At 38.1% G+C, this 23340-nt stretch overlaps 1 protein-coding gene across 2 annotated transcripts in view; it reads right to left on the reverse strand.

Moving 5' to 3' along the window:
- Positions 1-23340, reverse strand: part of hpse2 (heparanase 2) — an 85567-nt gene that overhangs the window by 41796 nt on the left and 20431 nt on the right. Inside the window, exons 2-4 of one of the 2 annotated variants that reach the window (XM_060925891.1) lie at positions 22844-23174; positions 20355-20509; positions 19988-20149 (exon numbers count right to left, since the gene is read on the reverse strand). In XM_060925891.1, the coding sequence (XP_060781874.1) occupies positions 19988-20149; positions 20355-20509; positions 22844-23106 (580 nt within the window). In that variant the 5' untranslated portion in view covers positions 23107-23174. The remainder of the gene's footprint in view (positions 1-19987; positions 20150-20354; positions 20510-22843; positions 23175-23340) is intronic. The other variant, XM_060925892.1, reaches the window with a different exon arrangement.

Raw genomic sequence — 23340 nt, forward strand, 5'->3', positions numbered from 1 at the left:
GAGTAACATATTTTCCAACATCTTCACTCATGAGGAAATTGATGAATTGTTTTGATAAATTTAGGTACTTTTTGTTTGTGAATGTGTCTATATACTAAAAAGAACATCACACATCGGCTTGAAGCAATGAAGTTTATCTTCTCGTGTTGAAAAACTCATATTTTTCATACAAAATACATCCCGGACCTGCGTAGCATATTTTCCGATATTTCACTCTGATGACGTCACTTGCAGTCTTTTCCCGCTGACTAGACGTGCGTTGTTAGAATAGCAAACCGATTCAAAATTAAAATTAATTTGATTAACTTGCATTTTTTTGTGGATGTGTCTATATAATAAAAGGAACATTACATGGTGGCACGAAGATATGAAGTTTATCTTCTCATGTTGAAAAATATTGCTTCGCTCACTCGTGAAATACACATTCACCACTCAAAGATAAATTTTATAGATATAAAATGGAGCATATGACTGATATTCAGGTATGTATATAGTATATTATGAGTGATACACTACACTTTTAAAAAATCTAGACATGCTCAGGGAATACTGAAAATTACACAGAAATCTGTTAAAGCACTTCTATGTCTGTATGATGAAATACCTATAACATCTGTTTGGAAATGTCAAGGACTTTATGTGACTGTGAAATGGGATGATTCTCAGTTTAACCTGAAATTTTATGACTCAACAAACCCACAGGGACAGATCACTAAAATCAGATTAGTGTAGTTAGTAAAGTATAGGTGCGTATATCCAGTAAACATAAAATTCCTACTATACAGCCGCATTTAACCCAAATAAAGTCACACAAATTCCTAGTCCAGATGTGCACATTAACATGATTACTAAATTCCTGATTTTACAGGGTGGGCAACAATAAAGTTTTCAAAACAAAACAGTTGCCACACCAATAATGATGGGTGGCTATCTCATAATTTCAATGGAAAAGCCTAATTCAAAACATATTTAATTTAACATTGTTGTTCAAAGTACATTCAATAGTCTTAGCCTTTAATTAAAGTCTTTCATTTAATGCATCACTTAATGAGGTTCAAAGCTATAAAACATTAATGAGGAGGACAAGAGTTGGTTTAATTCAAAGAAGAAAACAACAAACAAATAGCAATGGTAAGCGTTTATGTACACTTTTATTTTTCAGCCAGATTTTACTTCACCTTTCTAGTATGCCAAAATTGCGTAAGGTAGGGAAGCCCACCTTGATGTGCCTGAGTGGCATTCTGGGAGTCCTGCCTGTTATGCAGCCTTTAGCACAGTGAGCTGATTGAGATAAAACTGTATCAAAGTCAGGTGGATAGAAAGCAGAACCATACTGTCAGGGCAAAAGTAGAAACAGAACCAGATGTGGGCCAGGGAGATTCGAAGGACTTCTTTCCTTGAGCAGACTCTTGCACAAGAGCTGGCACTGTTGAGGAGTCTGGATACGGGCCAAGCACATATCTAATTGGAACTAGTGTTTTGCCCTCTGGTTGTAAATAAACTACACTGAAAACATGGTTATTTTAGAATAAAAAGTGACCAGTGGGCCAGCTTCTATAAGTAAGCAGAGAGCTGGACTTAAACCATCCTATTTGTCTCGTACAACTAATCATTATTTACGATCACGTTTTCACATACAAACACACAAACAGTTTAAAATACAGCATATTACCTGACTGCATCTTTGGGTGTCTCTTTATCTCAGCCATATTCCCAATGAAAGAACAGCTACTTGTCCTAAAAGCAGCCAACTGTGATCAATTCCATGTTTCTAAAGTAAGGTAATTACACCATGAACAGCATGCAGGCTCCTAAGGGCTCAGTACAGACACGGCAATATAGAGAAGACATCAGGAATTGAACTCTGGTTCACATTTACAGACTCAAAGTGTTTCCAGATCAGTCAGTCTCTCTCTCTCTCTCTTTCTCTCTCTCTCTCTGTATGATTTTACAATGTGATCACTAAAGAGTACTGAAGAACAATAGACTAACTTATACAACAAATTAAAAAATTAAGTGTCAAAAAGCCAAGATTTGGAAGATGTGGTTGTTTTGGGATGTCCTTAATGTTTTCTTACATGCCATTCTTATGTGTATTTTAGTATTTGAACTGCAATGAGGTTTCCAAGAACACACTTTTTTGAACTTGTGGAACCTAACGTCATTGAACAGCAATAAATAAATGTATTAAATTAAAAATGAATCAATAAAATCTTTAAGAATTATGGATTATTTAAATATTTTTAAAACCTTAAATTAATAAATCAGTTTATTATAAGTTCATTTATTTACACAGCAATGTAATAATCCACCCCAGCAAAGAAAAAGAAAAGTACTGTAAGTGTATTGAAGGCTATTCATTCTTGAAACTGAGTGCATGAACTTAGTATCAACTGTAAAGGAAAGCACTGATTCTCAACAAGCCTTACAAACGTAATGGAAAGAGAGGGGTCTGGATATTGTCAGGCTAGCTATCTGATCACAGACATAAGACCTCCATAACGAGCAGGACTGTACCAGAGCGCTACGGCTCATTTCGGAGCCACAGCATTTCCATTTATGTCCAGTGATTACCTACAGCAACAAACTGCATATTCAAAAAAACTTCAAAGCAAAGCATTTCCATCACCAGATGACATCTACAATGTCTACTCCTAAGGAAAACAAAGGGTGCAAGAAGTGTCCCTACACAGACCTTTACTCCCCATGTTTCAAACACTGGTAATAACAGCATGTCGGATATCCATCAAGTATAGCTTCAAGAAATAAGATTCAGAACACACAAGAAAAAGCCATAGATTTCATAACATGGACTTTTGCCACTTCACGTGTTAGATTTTTAGAAATAAATCAATGAATGCACTTGTTCTGAAAATTGAATCAATGTTCATTATTTAATAAAGTTATAAGGAACATCATTGGTAAATGTTTCATGTAAAAATAATCAAAGTTAAACTAACCCATGAGAAAACTACTAGTAGTATTAGTATCTGAAATTATATATTCTTTAATAATTTAATATTATAAATATAGTATCTTAAAATAGACACTGTAGGACCTTTCAATGTTGATATGTTTTACATGTTTTATCACAAAGCTTTCTTACAGTAGATATCAGAGTGCAGAAGAATCTGCCATCTATGTGCCAAACACTAATGTGTTGGTATAATGCGCAAAACTAAAGACAAGCACCATATGCATTTCAATATGTCTGTGAAAACAAAAGCCATTTTGCAAATTCATCAATCTGTATTGGGATGGACACTGACGCTGTTTTTTTTTTTTCCCTTTATACTGTAGTAAAATAGCCCCAACTTTGCTTGGTATGAAGAATGGAAATCACATGGGCTCAGCATTCATACGGTGCTATTTCTGAATTGAATATTAGCAACCATTCGTGACACCACAATGCAATGTTCAGTGAGAGTTAACACCAGACAGCTAACCTGGCAATCCTCTGAGAGGATTGTAAAATTTAAAATGTGTATATCATAAATGAATGTACACAATTAATTTGATTGTGCGGTGGTTAGCACTGTTGCCTCACAGCAAGAAGGTTCTGGGTTCGAACATCACAACTGACTGGGGTCTTTCTGTGTGGAGTTTGCATGATCTCCCTGGGTGCTCTGGTTTCCTTCCACAGTCCAAAGACATGCAGATTTGGTCAACTGGCTACTTGAAATTTCCCGTGAGTGTGAATGGCTGTTTTTGGTGACATGCTCAGGGTGTATCCCACCTTTTGCCCAAAGGCAGCTGGGATTGGCTCCAGTTTCCCCATGACCCTGATGAATAAGTGGGATAGAAAATGGATGGATGGATGGATGGATGGATGGATGGATGGATCTAACCTTCAATTCAATGTCAAGCCAATGGAATGATCATGCTAATGGGAAGCTTCCAGCAATGAATGCCTTTGCTAAATATTTATTAGGGGTTAGCTCTGGTGCTAACATAATTTGTCATTTATCAAGATTTAAACAAACAAACAGTGACCATTCTAGCAAATTTTTTACCAGACAGCACTGGTGATGTGTCATTTGTAAACAAGTTGGCTCTTTAACATGCATTTTGAGGTCAACGTTGGAAGTCAACTAACAGATCTGAAGAACTATGATGATGAAAAAGTGTGGGGGGGGAGGTCCATAGTAATTGGACTTTACCAGCGTTAAAAGTTATGGTTAATATCTAGGGAAATTTATCAAAGTATATGTCAGCATTAGCTTTTAAAAATGTAGTGAAGTAAACGTAGTAGTAAATTTGACATAAGATACATTTATTCTTAAAATAAAACTTCCAGAAAACATCCTTAAGTGTAGTAGTGAAGTATTTCTACTTGGGGTGTAATCGAATATGAATACAGTATTCCAAATTAACAGATACATAAATGAATATGAGGCACACTATTCTGATTTTGTTGTTGTTTGTTTTTGTTTCATGTAGACATTAATGAGCATATCAGACAAGAAGCTCATGGGACAAAGAAAGACCACATTTGATAGCATGAACATGAGTTTCTGCGCACTGCATTTACGGGGTTCATTCTTTCATTTAATAATTGCCTTAGTAAATGCCTGGGTCAGGGTTGTGGTGGTTTAAATTAGGCTGCTAGTTTGTGTCTATTTTGTGGCTATATTTTATATTTTCCAGTGTTTTCCGCTATTTCCGTGGGCAACATGAATAAATCCAAATACTGATATACTGTAGATATTTGGAGCACTAAACAGATACAGATAGTGACATTGCATTACACCCCCAATGTCTATTTGGTAGCTTTAAAGCATTACTTCACTTCAAGTTTACTTCAGATACTTCAAAATGTCCCAGCTCTCTCAACAAATCAGTCAACTAATCATCCCCGGTATATGACTGATAATGAATTCTCACACCTCCGCCTTGAAAAATGACTGACAACACGAACGATCTAAAAACTGTGAGAAAGCATTTTCCAGGCGAGGGAAAGCAGTTATGCTGCATGCCATATTTCAATTCCCAGCTCACACTAAACCAATTTGAGGCAAAATAACTACTCAATTACAAGGGAAGAACAACAAAGTTTAATCATGCAGATGTTGTGGGATTCTGTGGGCAAGGAAGAAGACCACATTGTGTCTCCATTACAATATGCTTTCAGTTAAACTAGTGTGTTTTGCCAGATTAGACACGGTGCCTCGGTGGATGCCAGCATGAGTGGTATTAATTGTATTTATTCTCTTTTAATCCATTAGAACTTCACAATCTGAGTTTAGGCCATTTCTACGCTGTAGCAATACTAATCAACAACATGTTTTGCTTTGTCATTTAGCTATAATTTAGTATACGGGTAGAAGCAGTACTGTATTATGAGGAAAATAATAAATAACATGTTCGAACAAACAAATGAATAAATAAAAATTACAGATAGACAAATGAACAGAAAAGCAAAAGTGGAGGCAGGAAAACAAACTAGCTCTCACAACAAAAATGGCTAGAGTGAAAATATGGTTTCAATAGTCCTCCTCTGCCTGCTGGTAGTCTGAAGTGCACACTCCATGTCATACAAACCCAAGTACCCTTGTGTTTATAAACACAACATTACAGAGAAACCCTCGTCTGATAGGGTATGTTTTGCAAAGAGCTGCTCAGGTCAAAGCACTTTTGTATTCTTGAAGAATGCAAGCTATGAAGACACCTGTTTTTCATTCAGTATGGTTAGTATAAAATCTGAGTGTGTGTGTGTGCGTGTGTGTGTGTGTGTGTGTGTGTGTGCGTGTGTGTGTGTGCGCGCGCGTGCATGTGTGTGTGTGTGTGCGCGCATATCAGAGTTCAGATTAGTTAGCTGGTGAATGTCTCATGTGTGTATGTGACCATGCTAACAAGATTTCAGCTGCACATTACTGTATTTGTAAGACTGTGTGTGTGTGTGTGTGTGTGTGTGTGTGTGTGTGTGTGTGTGTGTGTGTGTGTGTGTGTGTGTGTGTGTGAGAGAGAGAGAGAGAGAGAGCAATTGTACATATTTGTGTGTGTGTATATCAGGCCATGTGGTTAGCAGTGGAAAGGATAGAGGAGTGAGTGACATGTTAACATCCCCGAACACACACTGGTGTATACATGCACACACATTTGTGTACACTAATTAATCTTCTCCATAGAGACAGTCGTATGCAGCAGCACATGGCTGAGGCAGCACAGAGCTGCATGCTGGATTATGATTTCCCGTTAATGTCAACAGTTCTGAGAGCTTGGCTGATTGGAGATACACTTGATGAAGTCAAAGACCAACGTTTGTGCCAGATTGCGTAACACATATTAAATGCCTTAGAACATCAAACGCAAACCCCTGGTAAGAACAAGCTTTGGATGGAAGACATATATTCCTAAAAGTGGTCATCTTGTACATCCAGGTATCTGTACATATGACCATGGGAGTGTAAACTTTACATATATTTAGTATATTTAATACTATAACTTGCAATAAGGTCTAGGTAAAATATGTGTAAGGAATCTTAAGCTAGGATTTCATTAAAATATTCGCTAATTCCAATATCATGACATCAGACACAAGGCTTGATTGGTTTCACTTGTTTGTTGTCAGAGGTCAAACTAAATATGGGATGTATGAGCACTCTCAGCATTTTAACATCAATCTTTGATTGAAAATGATGGAATGAGTGCAAATGAGGCATTGGCAAAATTTGTAGCCGTTTGACTGAAAACATCTGGTTCACTGTGAGAGGTTTTTCCTTTGAATCTCATGTCATATTTTATATTTCATATCACTTCATGAAAGACAAACATATTTATCAAGGTGTTCAAATAACACAATTTACTCTTTATTGCTTCACTAGAATGTCTTTAAAATGGATTCAAAAGTACATCCAAAAACTAAAGCTACAAAAGAGCTCCAAAATGCAACAGAAGCATGAATAATGAATGAGTAAAGAGTAAATAAAGTAAATCTTGGAAATAAAGATGAGCACTGAATGAAAAGTGAAAACTCAGCACTAACAAAGCAAGGAATCTTCAGGTTAATATGATGTGATCTCTTCAAAGAGGACGGTGCTGAGACTTTACATACCTGACAGTATAATCTTTTTGAAATCTTTATTATGCACTAATGCTGTAATTGCTCCATGATTATTTTGTCACTTTAAAGAAGCAGGGTATTTAAGAGTGGCAGAACTACCCTGAGCTGCCCCAAGGCTCTTTATAGCACACATCAAAGCATTTCCCTAAAGACTGTCCATAGAGCTTTACTGCAAGTACTGATAACATGAGGTAGGACTGCAAGGCTACATCCACACGACAATGGCAACGAGATTTTTTTTTTCAATATCGTGTCCACATGGGCAACGGATCAGTAAAATATCAGGTACATATGGCAACGCAACGCTTGCTGAAAATGATGCAATACACATGCCACACCTCTACGTGCGCTGTAAGACGGTCCCATCGAAGACACCAGAACAATAGAAGAAGTAGACGCATGCGCATAAACCCCTTCTTCTGTAGCATTAGCCACATAAAGTTTTGATTATTAATCAGTAGCGTAAAATGAAAGACGCGGAAAGAGGAATGAATGGGGGTAGATGGAAGCTGGTACGCCAACATTCTGATATCCTCCAGAATTCTTTAATGGTCCGGAATAAATTGAATGCTACACGTTGATGGATTACTTTGTTCTTCTACGCCCTTTTTGAGGAATGTATTGTCGGACTTAAACCAACATCTGAAGAGGTGAGATCGCTCCTTTTTTTTCCCCTATTTTTGCTGGTGGGATTGTTTTTGTTTTTGGAAAGCAGTGAAAATATTTTGTAAGCGCGTTTCATGAACCAAGTTATAGGATTTGTTGACAACTCGCATCGAGTTCATTACACTTCTACCCGGCGTGAAGCACTGATAGTCATGTGGTTGTGACGTCTTCGTAAACAAATCCGTTCTACTCATCCAGACGACTTTGCAACGGCGCCGTTGCCAGATTTTTCCACTCTGGAACCCGTTCTCAAAAGATTTCGTTTTGGGGCACCCAAAACGCCGGTGCTGTGTGGACGCCAGGCCGAAACGATAAACAATTTTATCAGATTCACCTGAATCCGTTGCTGTGTGGACAGGGCCCAAGTCTGCCATACACTAAGGATGCACAGTTTACTAAAATTGCCTGCGAATGGGCTAATTAACATGCCAGCCAATCATAGCAACCTAAATCACTTTCTATTACAACACTTTTCTGCTTAACAGATCTCTTCAACCTGCTTCCAATGATCTGGAAATTTGACCTGAGAAAAATACATTACAGATTCATTACATTATCTTCCAGGTCGGGCAAATTTTTCTTTGTGAAGGTGATTGGTTTTATAACTTGGTTCATGTAGTTATTTCAGTCAAACTACAATCTCATAACTAATGACTGTTAGTGTCAAATGCTTTAGATATAGGAAGGCATGGCGGATCTCCTCATTAATGTGTTATTAATTGCATTATATTTTATTTGTATACAGCTGCCCAGAGTGGCCTGAACTTTTGTAGCAGCCTCATGTATGCCTTGGCCTATGTTATGTATGCCTAATGCATACAGATGCTATTGTGTGAATCCAATAGAGCTTCAATAATTTATTCATCACTGCCGAGCTAGTACGATTGAGTGTCCTGTGGCTCTGTCAGGTAGAAATCACAGTGATGAATCCTGTATAATCTAATTTCTGAATGATGTCACTGGAAAACACTGTTTACACACATTAAAAAATTTCTATTATTATTATTATTAGTAGTAGTAGTAGTAGTAATCCTATATTCCTGCTAATACTATAACTTTAATGCTATGTTTTAATGTTCCTTAATGTTTACCATTTTGCATGAGCAACCAATTCCATGGAAAAAAAACTGCCAGTAAACATTTTCATTTCAAATATCACTCTACATGTGAGGCACAAATTTGCATAAGCTGCAAGAAACATCCTTTGTTTCTTTTGGTATACAATAAAACCTCCACTAGCCACGATAACCACATGACAGACCAAATGCTGGTTAATAGTGCTAAAGAGCTAACAGACAACACAACAAATCAAACAGACCCTATGCTTCCATCTGGCTTTGATTAAAGGTGTCAGGTCCTGTCACTCAATTTAAGGGTGAAGAAGGATCAGGAAAGGGTTTGAATTGAAAGGCACCACTTGAATCAAGTGTGGGACTTGGTAACATACCACAGAAAACTCAAATTTAGCTTTCCTTTCAATGCTCTCCAGACCACATCAAATTTTATTACACCTTTATGGACACTTGTGGATTTATGACATAACTTTCTCTCATGTGCAGCTTCATCAACATATTATGTTTGCAGGGCAAACTGCCCTCTATCAGAGCCTAAAATCTCTCTGAGGTTTCCATATGTGAACTGTTTATGGCCAGTCATGTCTAACAGGTTCTAACTTCAACATATTATATACTCACCCTCTTCAGCTCTTTGATATGCTTTTCTACATCTTCTTCAAATTCTAATGTTTCTGAAAAGATGAGCTAAAAGATATTTTCTAGAGAAATCATACTATAACTGTGCAATTGAAAGCAAACTGTTTTTGTGAGCTATAGATGACAAATTTCAAGTACAATAATAATAATTATTATTATTATGATTATTATTGGGTGGCACGGTGGTGTAGTGGTTAGCGCTGTCGCCTCACAGCAAGAAGGTCCTGGGTTCGAGCCCAGCAGCCGACGAGGGCCTTTCTGTGTGGAGTTTTCATGTTCTCCCCGTGTCCTTGTGGGTTTCCTCCGGGTGCTCCGGTTTCCCCCACAATCCAAAGACATGCAGGTTAGGTTAACTGGTGACTCTAAATTGACCGTAAGTGTGAATGTGAGTGTGAATGGTTGTTTGTCTCTATGTGTCAGCCCTGCGACGACCTGGTGACTTGTCCAGGGTGTACCCCGCCTCTCGCCCATAGTCAGCTAGGATAGGCTCCAGCTTGCCTGCAACCCTGTAGAACAGGATAAGTGGTTACAGATAATGGATGGATGGATTATTATTAGTTGTAGTAGTATTGTAGTCAATGTCGATATTTTACAATGTTAAAATCAAGAAATCATTGCAAACTAACAAAAAATAGTAATACATATAAAAATATTGAACATCTCCATATCAGAAAAAAAGAGCATCTATCTCCAGAGACGTCATTCAGGTGCTTGTTGCGTAACTTGTCATGTTGAGATTGGACTACTGCAATTCACTCTTGACAGATCTGCCTCTGCACACCGTCCAACCCCTGCAACTACAGAGGCACCCCTTGTAAACATTAGTAAAAAGGGTTAAAAAACATTTTTTTGGTGAAGTCGCTTCATCTCACACTGAAAAAATGAGAAAAATCCAACCTTTAATTGAAATAAATTTATTCAGAGAAGAAGAAATCCCTCATCAAGAAATAATTATTTTCAACAAAAACACGTGCCACTATTTTTGACACCCCTGCACTTAATACTTTGTACAATCTTCCTTTGCCAGTAAAACAGCACTGAGTCTTCTCCGATAACACTTTATAAGATTTGAGATACAGAGCAGGACCTCGGAGACCATCCCTCTTTACACAATCTCTCCAGATCATCCAGGGTCTGAGGCCCTCTCCTGTGCTTTCTCCTCTTCAGCTCACCCCACAGGTTTTCAATGAGGTTCAGGTCAGAAGACTGAGATGGCCAAGGCAGAAGCTTGATTCTGTGGTCAACGAACCATTTTTGTGTTGATTTGGACATATGCTTTGGCTTATTGTCCTGCTGGAAGATCCAGTGATGACTGAGTTTTAGTTTCCTGGCAGAGGCAGCCGGATTTTGATTTAAAATGTTCTAGTATTTCATGGAGGGCGGCACGGTGGTGTAGTGGTTAGCGCTGTCGCCTCACAGCAAAAAGGTCTGGGTTCGAGCCCCGTGGCCAGCGAGGGTCTTTCTGTGTGGAGTTTGCATGTTCTCCCCGTGTCCGCATGGGTTTCCTCCGGGTGCTCCGGTTTCCCCCACAGTCCAAAGACATGCAGGTTAGGTTAACTGGTGACTCTAAATTGACCATATATTGACTATAGGTGTGAATGGTTGTGTGTGTCTATGTGTCAGCCCTGTGATGACCTGGCGACTTGTCCAGGGTGTACCCGGCCTTTCGCCCGTAGTCAGCTGGGATAGGCTCCAGCTTGCCTGCGACCCTGTAGAACAGGATAAAGCGGCTACAGATAACGAGACGAGTATTTCATGGAGTCCTTGATGCCATGTACCCTAACAAGGTTTCTAGGGCCTTTGGAGGAAAAACAGCCCCAAAACATCACAGAACTTCCACCATATTTTACAGTTGGGATTGAGTTCTTTTCATTATAGCCATCCTTTTTTTTTTTACACCAAACCCACCTTGAGTGGTTCTTGCCAAAAAGCTCCATTTTTGTTCCATCAGACCACCATAAAACATAGTTGCAGTCAAAGTTTCGCAAACTTCAAGTACTTACGTTTGTGATTAACTGACGAAAAATACTTTTTTTTCTGGCACACATTCCAAATAATCTGTTGGCATGGAGATGGCATCTCATGATGGTTTTGAAGACTTGGAAACCCCAAGATTTTACTTTGTCTTATAATTCCAACAGTGATCCTTGGGGATTTTTTTTTTTGCCTCTCTTACCCTCCTCCTCACTGTACATGGGGCAAAATAAACTTGGGTCCTCTTCCAGGCAAGTTTGTAACAGTTCCAGTTGGTATCCACTTTTTTTTTTAACTTATTGCCCTGACAGTTGAAATGGACATTTTCAGATGGGTAGATGATGATGATGAGTTTATTTAGTAAAAGTAATGTACAGAATACCAGTATAGTGCACATTAAAATACATGGATAGCACAATGAAGTGTAAACACATATTTCCTTTGTGGTCCAAGTACCTCAAGTGGCAAAAACGGGGGTGTAATAAATAAATAAATAAATAAATAAGATGTACAAATTTTTAGAGCTATTTTTATAACAATTTATTTACTGGCTATTTTTATAACCATTCCTTGACTTATGAAGGTCAACACATTTCTCCCTCATTTGGTTTGTGTGTTTTTTAATCTTTCCCATTTTGATGAATGACTAAAGGAATTTGGTCTCTGTGTCACCTTATATTTGTGCCCCAGTTAATCAGGAAGTCATGGATTACAGCTTGAAATTTCCTACACATGCCAATCAACTCAAAAAATGTACAGTTTAAATGGGAAACATGCTTCAGTTATATTGTGTTCACTATAATTTCCAGGGGTGCCAATAATTGTGGTACATTTGTTTTTGTTGAAAATAATTATTTCTTGATGAGGAATTTGTTTTTCGCTGGATAATTTTATTTCATTTATAGGTTGGATTTTTTTTCTCTTTTTTTCAGTGTGAGACGAAGCTACTTCACCAAAAGGTGGATTTTTTCGAACCCTTTTTACTCATCTGTATAATCATGGAAGGCACTGTACCTCTACTCTACTACCTCTACTACTGTCTCCTATCTACCTGAAGGCAATTATCACACCCCACTCTGCATCACGTCCCTTTCAAGCCTCCAGCATGGCTTGATATGACCTGCAATCCCTCGAGGTACAAGAAAGACATGCATCGAGACACTTCTGTGTACTTGTACACATGTGGTTGAATGTACTTTCCCTGAATGGCAGAACAGCTGAGTCACTGATTGTCTTCAAAGAAAGACTGAAGACCTACCTCTTTCCCAATCACTTAAATTAACACTAATTACATTGTTTTTGTTGCTGTATCTACTTCTTGTACTTACTCCTCTTCAACTTTCTAAAACTTTCCTTTAGCTGGAAAGTATTAATAGATCCTGACCTATTTGTACAAACATGAGGATCTGCTTTAACTGGCAACTACTAAGCACTTCTGTAAGCATGTCTGAATAAGACTGTCTGCCAAATGATGTAAATGTAAGTGCTATCACTTATCTTGATTAAAAAATAAGTATTGCTTTGGGAGGAAAAAAATTGCCTGATCACTTGGTGCAATAACAAACCACTAACATTCATTGCAATGCCTTCATTTACCCTTAATGCACTCATGACCAATTCAAGAAGCCATTCGATGAAATGTCATCAAGTTTTCAGCCCTTAATGACTGATGAGATGTACTTTTCTCATTGAGCCATCAAGTTCATCCCACTGAAGCTTGACTACAGAAAGATCCATCGACTACTAGCAAAATGTAAAATAAACAAGGGAACAATAATCATTCTACTTGTTATAGATAACTGAAAGACTCCCTATGCAAATTAAATATTTTAAGGCAGATTTACGACATTTCCTTGCCACAGTATGGGATCAGCCTGAACTTTTATTCCTCTGGTACATTTCATCCGTACAAGCTAAGGCCAAAGCAGCTGTGATATACAAATCTGTTCCTGGAGCAAAGGGAAAGCCAACATGACCTAGAGTGAGAGAGCCAATCAGAAAAAGATGCTCTACACCCACAAGTATCCATGTCTGAGAGCACATTAAAGAGCATCTGAGACCATAGCAAATGGGAAACCAGGGTGGTCTGGAGGAAGAAGTCTGGGTGCCATGCCTGTGATCTATGGCTATATAAACATAGAGCATTGACGTTCACTTGATTTCTTGCAATGAGGCTTAAATTAAATATGATAATTACTTTGAAAGTATGACATGATTCCATTTGCTGAAAATTTGCCAAAATTAATATATTCCTCTATGGCCGGGAGTCATTTTAACAATAAAAAGGGTTTTACAAAAGCCTCACATTTAATTCTCCAAAAAGTATTCACTTGTAATATATCCATATGGATCTAAAATCAATCAGCTTCCCAGGTGCAGTGACCACGGTTATATATAAATAACCACAGCTACACGTGACACATTGCAACCACATGCACGTCCTCTACAACTGGTTGTAATGCTTTTTAATGATGTAATCAACTCCTTGCCAGTTCTTTGAGAGAAGCAAACACTGCCACATTCCTGGGGCAAGCACATGCATTTTCCTGACAGCACAAGTGTCAAATTTGGGTGTCAGTAATAAAACGTCTTTTAGTAATGAAAGTAATTTTACCTCAGGACCAAAAAACCTGCCAATGCAGGAATGGCTTGTAGTATCAGAACATTTCTCTCTAATTGCTCACTTATAAATTGTGCTGAAGTTTGGTTGCATGAGAATGATCGCATAAGTAAATATTGGCAGCATGAGTATATGATTTAGTAATTCAGTTGGCCTTCTGGACGAATCCAACCACAGAGTGTTTCTCTATCAGAAAGACTTCTAAGTAGAACCTCTCTTTTGGAAGCTTAGAAGACTTTTTTCCCCCAGATGAACCCTTATAGAACTGTTGAAGAACATTTTTTTCTAGGAGTGTACTTAGATTTACACTTATGATTTCGTGGCTCTCGTTCATCGTTGAGTATTTATATATTGATAAATATTTATTTTTGACTTCCTAAAATGCCACAATCTTCTCTCCTTGGGTTGGAAGGATGGTTTAGGTCACCATTGTGAGTAATTGTACCTGATCCAGGCCATCAGATTGCTGATCTATAGGGTAGTGGGAAGATTTTTTTTTTCTAAGCTTACTTAGCTGTCTATGATGTTCAGTGAATACCAGCTGTATAAAAAGTAATGACTTGCAACATGGGTCATGAATGAACCCTGAACCTGCCCTCAACAGACAACAGTAGTAACAGTTATGTGTTAGAGAAGACCTACAGAGATAAAAGATGAGAACTGGTATTACTAACAATTTTTATTTTTAATTTTTTTGGCTATAACAATTGATTTTTAAAGATACAATAAAGGAAACATTATTTGTTATTAATTTTGTATTTTGGTATAAAGGAAAAATAAAATTGAATTACAATTTATGAAGAAAATGGATAATTATATTGTTACCGTAGTTAATTGTAGGTTATTTTAAAATTTCATAAAACCACAAGAGGTAAATTGATGTATATATCATTTCTACTTTTACAGACATTGACTCAGAAAGCAAAGTTGAAATGTGCAAAATCTGGTTTCCTGTAGTTCTTGGCACCAGAGAATTTACCATTCTGAAAATTTTGCAGCCAAATTTGACAAATCTCTCTTGGCCCACACTCACGATGAGGGAGAAAAACTAATACTAAGAGACACCCATGGGTAAAACAAAATCACTATTCCAGGTGCTTATGTTGGTGTCCGGTAGGTTCAGTGGATCCAAGAACACATAGTATTACTACACACACTTTCAGTAGGTGGTGTTTTCCTTTTTCTTTCTGGATTTGTAAATGTGCTTTGCGCTCTGTGGCACGGTGGTGTAGTGGTTAGCACTGTTGCCTCACAGCAAGAAGGTCTTGGGTTCAAGCCCAGTGGCCGACGGGGGCCTTTCTGTGTGGAGTTTGCATGTTCTCCCCGTGTCTGCATGGGGATGCTCCAGATGCTCCAGTTTCCCCCACAGTCCAAAGACATGCAGGTTAGGCTAATTAGTGGCTCTAAATTGACCATAGGTGTAAATGTGAGTATGAATGGTTGTTTGTCTCTGTGTCACCCTGCGATGATCTGGTGACTTGTCCAGGGTGTACCCCGTCTCTCACCCATAGTCAGCTGGGATAGGCTCCAGCTTGCCTGCGACCCTCTACAAGATAAGCGGTTATGGATAATGGACGGATGGCTTTATGCGCTACAATAAATTGGGCAAAGTCTAAAGAAAACCTGATGCATTTCATGGAAACAGAAAGCAACATTTTATTTTTTTTTAACAATAAATGCCTACTCTAAAATAAGATGCAAAAATATTAATTAATTAATTAATCTGATCTTTCTGTTGAAAAATAAAGATTCACTACTTTAAGAATCTGTAGAAATTGTACACTCATAATTTGCAGTTCAGAGACAAAGCAGCTCTAATAGATATTTTACTACATTATTTATAGCAAGCTGACAACTACAAAGATCATTAGAAAAAGTAATGAAATATTAATTTAAATGATTTTTTTTACCTCTCCCAATTGTTCCTCGTATACTATTACATGTTACAGTTTTTTTTTTTTCTGCAGACTCTATTTCTTTCAGGACTAAAATGACTCCATTAGAGCCAGAGAAAGGCCTGACAGTGATAGACTCCTATTTTATACTGGAGAGATTGTGTTGCAAGTATTAGTGTCTCATATATTCACAATTCTGTTTAGCCAAACATCTGAAGTGATTAGATAGTGTAAATGTTCATGTTACACGTGCCATTAGCTCTCTCTCTCTCTCTCTCTCTCTCTCTCTCTCTCTCCTCTAGAGTTTAAACAGAACCATTATGCACTGTGTGTATGTGTTTTTACTTCAAGGAATTCGTCCCTGTCTCTCTGTGTGTGTGTGTGTGTGTGTGTGTGTGTGTGTGTGTGTGTGTGTGTGTGTGTGTGTGTGTGTTTAATGTATATGTCGCTGTAAGGGAACCTTCATCTGCTTAACGTCTTAGAAATTGAAAAAAGTCGTGTTTCCCTTCTGAGGCAGCAACATCTGCTGGAGTCTCAGATCCATCACTAGTGCAGTGAGCTACATGCTCTTGCTGTGTTTGCATTGAGTGCACGCACGCATGCTCTCACCAGTGCGAGGAACTGGGGGAGGGGAACCAAAACATGAAACTCTGAGGTATTTTACATGCAGTCTGATGAGCATCCAGACAATATGACCAATAAGTCCAAAATGAAAAAAAGAGAAAGAAATCCTGCCATGCATTATTCATCAAAATACTTCATCGGCCATTTCCATGAAATTACCACTCTGCAGCAAACACTCTTGACAGGACTCAAATTTGGCTCCAAAAGCTGAAAATAAAGCATCATCTGAACACATGCCCAGATACTCATTACTTCACTTTAATCTGGCAAAATGTCTCATTTAACCATGTTACTTTTTTTTCCCAAAAATTCAGGATCATTGTAAACAGGAAGTTTATAAGAGCGGATCCCTTGCCTCTCCCACCTATGAATAAACAAAGTTGATTTTCTACAGATCACTGTCAATACTGTTTTCACAAGATCTTCCTTTAAAGAGCTTTTAATGAGATGAAAACCCAAGTAGTTACTGCTGTCAACGAAAATGAGGGGCTAAAGGGCACCTTTAGTTAAAGCCCAAACTACACTCACTGGACAATTTCCTGTCATTTGTCTTCAGTGTCGGGGGGGGGGGGGGGGGGGGGTGTCCAAGAGTGGATGGATTATACTCTGGGAACAGCTTTAAATATTACAAACATCTTAACAATACATAGTAATGATTAAGAAAGGACTGTCACTATGAGTTTCCTGCTTTATCTCATAAAGAAACACATATAAAGGCATATCGGAAGGCAGGAAGAGACTGGAAAGTAATTGTAAAAACAGGACAGGGTGAACAAACAGTGAAGATGAGAGAAAATAGAAAATTAATTTGAGTGTAAAAATGTAACAGAGATGTAATGCCATGGGATTATTACAAATATTGTTTTCATGAGAGTATGCGTGATAGGCTCCAGGATTTTAGCTAGAGCAGAGAGTTCCACTGAAGTTTCAGGCGAGCTAGGATGACAACCACAGCCGTCTTCTCGCCAGGCACTTAATTCAATCTTTTTTTCTGTATTTCACTTGATGGTTGATGAAATGATTGTAACAGAGTGCTATAACCAAGAAAAAGATTCATGCACAAGTACATATTGTGGCTATTCATCATAATAAGCGTATCTGAATATGTGGTAAGTGATTTATGGATTTGTCATATGTCTACATTTGAACTAGGCAACATGGCAGCTTTAAATTTATATCTGTGTTAACTGGCCAGTAAGAGAAGCTGTGATAGATTTTAAACAGTACATATTTCTCTTAAAATACTAGACTTTCACACACTGTGTGTTTCACAATAATTTGTCCTAAATTATTAAACCTATAGATAAGATATACATTGCACCATCGGGACATGTACAAGACTATGTATGTAATAAATTGCTGCAGTTTCACTTTGTCTATAAAAAAAAGATAGAGAGGAATGCAGTGACACTGGAACTAAGCAGTCTGAGTTCTGAATTGCAGCAACTTGAGAGCATCTACTGACCCTGACCTTGACTTGTTTCAGATGGTTTGCTTTAACTAACCTGGACTAAACTATGACAAAAAGAAAAGTGAGAGTTTGACCTCCGCGTGTCTTACCAAGGTTTGTTTTAACTGGCAGGGGTGCTTTCTCGCCTAGTACAATTCACACTGTAATGAGTGAGGGTCAGCAAGGGTCACATGCAGAGAGTGGAAAGGATGGAGGAGAGCTGTTTTACCACTTCTCCCACCTGCCAGGCACTGCACAGGGGGCATTCTGATTGTTAACAGGCCTGTCTGTCTCTCTGGACTGTGAACACTGGTGTGTTAAATCCTGAGACTGCGGAGCCTCTCCTACCAGGTACATACTCTACAGACATCCTACTCCAGTAAACATGCTGGGGAAAAAAATCCCTGTTATTTCTATTTTTATTGGGTTTAACACAGCACAGCAAAAATGCACTTCACAAACCCCCATATTCACAATCAGCATGCAGCTGTGCGATAAATGCCATACATAATATCACAGCTACAGTATCTTCAGTAGATTCCAGACTAATTTAATCTGTAGCATACATAACAAGAATCAATTCTAAATTAAAAAATGAAAGGAAGCGGGGAAAATGAATGAATGAATGAATGAATGAATGAATGACTGCAGGCTTTAAAAAAAAAAAAAGCTGAATCCATTTAAAACCAAATCAGTTGAACACAGTTAAGATCCCAATGGGATGAAATTGAGTATATGCTTTCGTCTAACCATTTTATTACTATTTACATTGCAGTAAACAGCAACTGACACCTGCACAGAACTTGTAGACTTGTCAAGGGCCAACTCAAAATGTCATGAGTGAATGAATGATTGTTTTTTTCCACCAGCACTAACTTCAGTGTTTAAACGGCTTTGTTTCAGAACTTGAAATGCTCTGTCCGTAGCAGCAAAGACCTAATGTGACCTTTCAGTTTGTATGCGTTTTCACTTATGTTGCAGCTGGTAATTATTTTTAATTAAAAGGATACATTAACCTATTTGTCTGATTTGGGGTTTTTTTTCAGTCATCACTCATCTTTTGTTTTACTGCTCTTCACTCTACTCTGGTCCTTGATCTTGACCCATTACACCATAATTCACTAAGCTTTAATGAGGAACACAAGTGTCTTTACTGAAAATGTAATAAAACATGATCATGCAAAGGTTTTGCTAATCAACCAGCATGGTCACAAGCTAAATCCAGCACTAACAAGCACAAATTGATTTGCTCCAAACTGTTTTTTTTTTTCTTCAGCAGACAGCTGTGGAATTTAACTTAAGTTTAAGATTACCAAAATGTTATCATTGTAGGTATATGCAAAGAATAAGCTATCCATCTGGATATGGCAAGAATCATTTTTCATCGGTGACTCAATCTAATCAAATAATTATACATATTTTAGCAACGTCTAAATATTGTGAGTATTGTGTGCAGCACATATATGTGAAGAATCAGTGAAGAAGCGATAAATTCCTGTACATTGGAAATAGGATTGTTAATGATTGGAAACTTAAGCTCAAATGTTTGACCTAAAACAGGAAATTATTTCACCAGTCACTTTCATTTGCAACTTTCCATTGTATTTGAATAATTTATAATGGCCAGACTTTTGAAGCAGACTTTTCATTTATCATAATATCTCCACATGCCATTGATATCTCTATTTCCCTTCCTCTGAGAAAAGCTTTTCCCTTGCTTCTAATATCACTAACAGATAGCTGACTGCAATAGACACAACTGCATAACAAAACAGGCACAGCACCTCAGCCAACTCCATGACAGGTATCCAAGGGCAAAAAAATCTCAGTTTAGTCTAGTTGCACATGCTGGAACAGGCTTAATTAAGGTGACTCAAACACAAGCATTAAAGAGGGCGAACGAGCACAACTTTTTGTTCCCTGTTGCTGTATTATAGACTTTGTGTTCTATGACACATCCAACATGCTGCTGTGATCTCCTACCTGTTATTGTGACATCGCTGTAGTGGTTGGAGAGCTGTTCCTTCAGGAGAACTTGCTGCATCTGAGCCGCTTTCTCCCGTTGCAGCTCCAGCATCATGTCAGGGTGACTGGCCAGCTTACAGCCCTTTTGTTTATCCAGGGCAATGTCACTTCGCACTATGTCTGAGCAGACACAGGAGTCATTGGAAAAAAATATCAACAGTAAACTATACTCATTTTTTCTATTCATACCACAAAAGCAGATGTTTTATGCATTATCCCGTAATGCAGTAAGATCTGATTATATGGTTAAAGCAAAAGTACTTCTATAATTTAATTTTGCTGTTATAAAATGTAAAAATTGCACTACAAAGAAACATTCTCATACCATCCTCATAATTCTTGAGGTAATAGTCTGGTCCTGGTCCTCTAAACTTGGCTAAATTCTTCAGGTTATGAAACTGGAGAAAGTCTGTCCTCTTTCCTCCAAACCGCAGATAAGCTGGAGAAAGTCCTCTAGCCAAAGTCACTAACCGCTTGGAACTGAGGAAACAGAGAGAGACTGCTTAAAGTCAGACATGCTACCAATTAGCTATGAATTTGTATTCTAGTATAACAAGTAAGTAAGATTTCATTTCATTCTTTGGGTATAAAAGTGTTTTTTTTGTTTGTTTGTTTTTTTTCCTAGCCAGGGAGGATCCTTAGTGAATAAATGAACTTCACATTTGGTGAAGAATTGCTTCACTAATTTTCTCATTTGCCTCTTGTAATATTGTAGCCTGTACTTGATTTTAAGTCACAATTTGGAACACATTATCTCAGACATTTAGAAATAGGCCTACATAGACGAGCTAGACCACAGAGATTTTAAAAAATCTATCTGTCCCAAATGCAACGTTTCACCCATGTAATAAAGCTAAAACACCAATGTGCTTAGCTAGGGATTATTTATTTATTTATTTATTTAGCTCTTTTGAGAGACTTGGTTGTGTAGCTCGGCAAAACTGTGTGTTGACGCATGATTTAAAAGTTAAAACATTAAATAAGAGTCACATCTGCAAACCGTGGCTTAGTAGGTCGAGGACATGACTGAAGCTCTCATGACTTACACCCGTGTGAACTAGAAATTTAATTAAGTTTCGTTTAATTACAGCTTGAGCAGATCTGATGTTTAATAAGGAGAAATGAAAGATCTTATACAAGACGATACCGCGATATACTATACTACACTTCACCGGGTGTTCGGACTTTGCACGACGACACACAGACAAGTGCGTGTATAATAAATAAATAAATAAATAAATGCCCATTATAATAATAAGATAATGTGTGCGTGCGTGCGTGTGTGTGCGCGCATGTGTGCGTGCGTGTTTGTTTATTTGTTGTTGTTTTTTTATTATTAATTTTGGTGTTACATTAAAGGGTTTAAAGAATCTGTCATGAAAACCTTTAAATCGAGTATTTAGGAGAGATCACTGCGCTCATCTCAAGCTGCAAATAAATAAATAGAATAGAATAGAATAGAATAGAATAGAATAGAATAGAATAGAATAGAATAGAATAAATAACCAAATAAAAGCAGTTATCATCACTGTACGTCTTATTCGATCTGAGTCATTAACCAGATCTTAATGTAAACAGAAACCGGCGGGTGTATTATAGGCTATGTATATAATAATAATAATAATAATAATAATAATAATAATAATAATAATAATAATAATAATAGTGCTATTTGTTGTTGCTGATGATGGTGATTTATACTTATTTATTAACACACGTGCGCATATATAGTTATGTTTGTTGTTTACGCTGTCATTGCGCACTTATTTAGATTTTTTGCTTGTTTTTGTTTTATTTTATTTATTCAGAAATGAACCAGTCACGAATCCAATAACACGCTTCTGTATCACCGCAGGCACGTTCCCCCAAATCATGTATCTGCTGATGTTAGCTTTCTTTATATTAATATTTGGTGTGAGATGTGCTATCATTTGTCAGGCTGATATAGTAACCCTGCTCCACAGAGAGCTTTGTTTCCGTTATAAATCGTGGTATTTATTCACCATGTTTTATTAACCACCGTAGACAGGAATATAATTGGCCTCCTTTGCAGCTGGGCATTTATTAAATGAGTCTTTGAACACGATCAAACCTCTAGAAATCATAAATTCACTCTCAGGTCAAAGTTCTGGCCTAAATGGCACACAGCATCACCGCGACCATCACAGGAGGATTTTAGCTCCATGCCCACTACATCACTGAGATGATCGCTTCCTGCGCATCGCGCCTTAAAAGAGAAAAGTTTCATCGATGCGAAAATTCGTCCATCTGCTGTCCTTCGAAACCCTTTCTAAAGGTCATGGCCAAGTTCAGTCCCACCCTCAGCCTGGTCGATTTGCGAGCATGAGTTGAGATAGGAGAGAGAAGATGAGAGGCCACAGAGTCCTTCTATGGAAGCTTCAGTATTGTTTAATCAGCTCTGATCTCGTGAAGACTGCAGCTGGTAATGTGATGAAATACTGCAGCTGATAGATAACATGCTGATAACCCACAGGCGAGTCTCTTCGTGTGGAGAAGCCAAAAGTACTGCCACAGCAATTGTGCACAAGGCTGCTGAGGATACTTTGCTTTCACATGCGCAAAATCAACCGAAAAGTGAAATTGCTCAATTTATTGTTCGCACTTGTAAAGTAAAAATGTTCACACAGTATTGTTATTCGCCCTGTGATTAGCCTGTATGACTTTGGCGCGTAAATATCAGCATTGCTGATTTTTTTTTTTTTAACAGAAAATGAAAACAGATGCGTTAGAGCAATGGGGTCTAATCGCTCGGCTGTATAGTGGGAGTGCAGAAAGCTGTCAAAAATCGGATACCTTAAGAAGTCTAGCCAGCCATTCTTCAGGATAGACGGGTCCACTTGCAGTGATAAGAAGTTATCATTCAAAAGCCGCACCGGGCTTCGTGTATTCACGTCCAGTAAAATCAGCGTCCTCTCCAGAAAATGCTGTCTCTTATCAGCGGCCACGTGTCGCCGGTAGGTAGTAGTAGTAGTAGTGGCGGAAGAGCTCGGAGACTGGGTTAGAAATGCCCACCACACAGCCAAGCCGATCATCTGAGGGAAGAACCGCCGGGGCATCTTCTGTTCTGTCCACAAAACCGTTGATCTGAGCGCACTGCGAGCTGGAGGAGACCCTGCTGAGCAGCCTTATGAAAAAATAACGTGATTAAAAATCACCTTAAGTGCTGTCGTGCACCCTCTTTAAGTGAGTGTTTGTTTTCTGTAGTCCTGTAATCTGCTCTCCCCTCCACCCCCCTGTTTTGCGCTGTTTGTTAAGCTCTAGCTGCCGTATCCGCCCCGGGGCCAGAATCC

The sequence above is a fragment of the Neoarius graeffei genome, chromosome 7, assembly GCF_027579695.1.
Source record: "Neoarius graeffei isolate fNeoGra1 chromosome 7, fNeoGra1.pri, whole genome shotgun sequence".
NCBI classification, from domain to species: domain Eukaryota; kingdom Metazoa; phylum Chordata; class Actinopteri; order Siluriformes; family Ariidae; genus Neoarius; species Neoarius graeffei.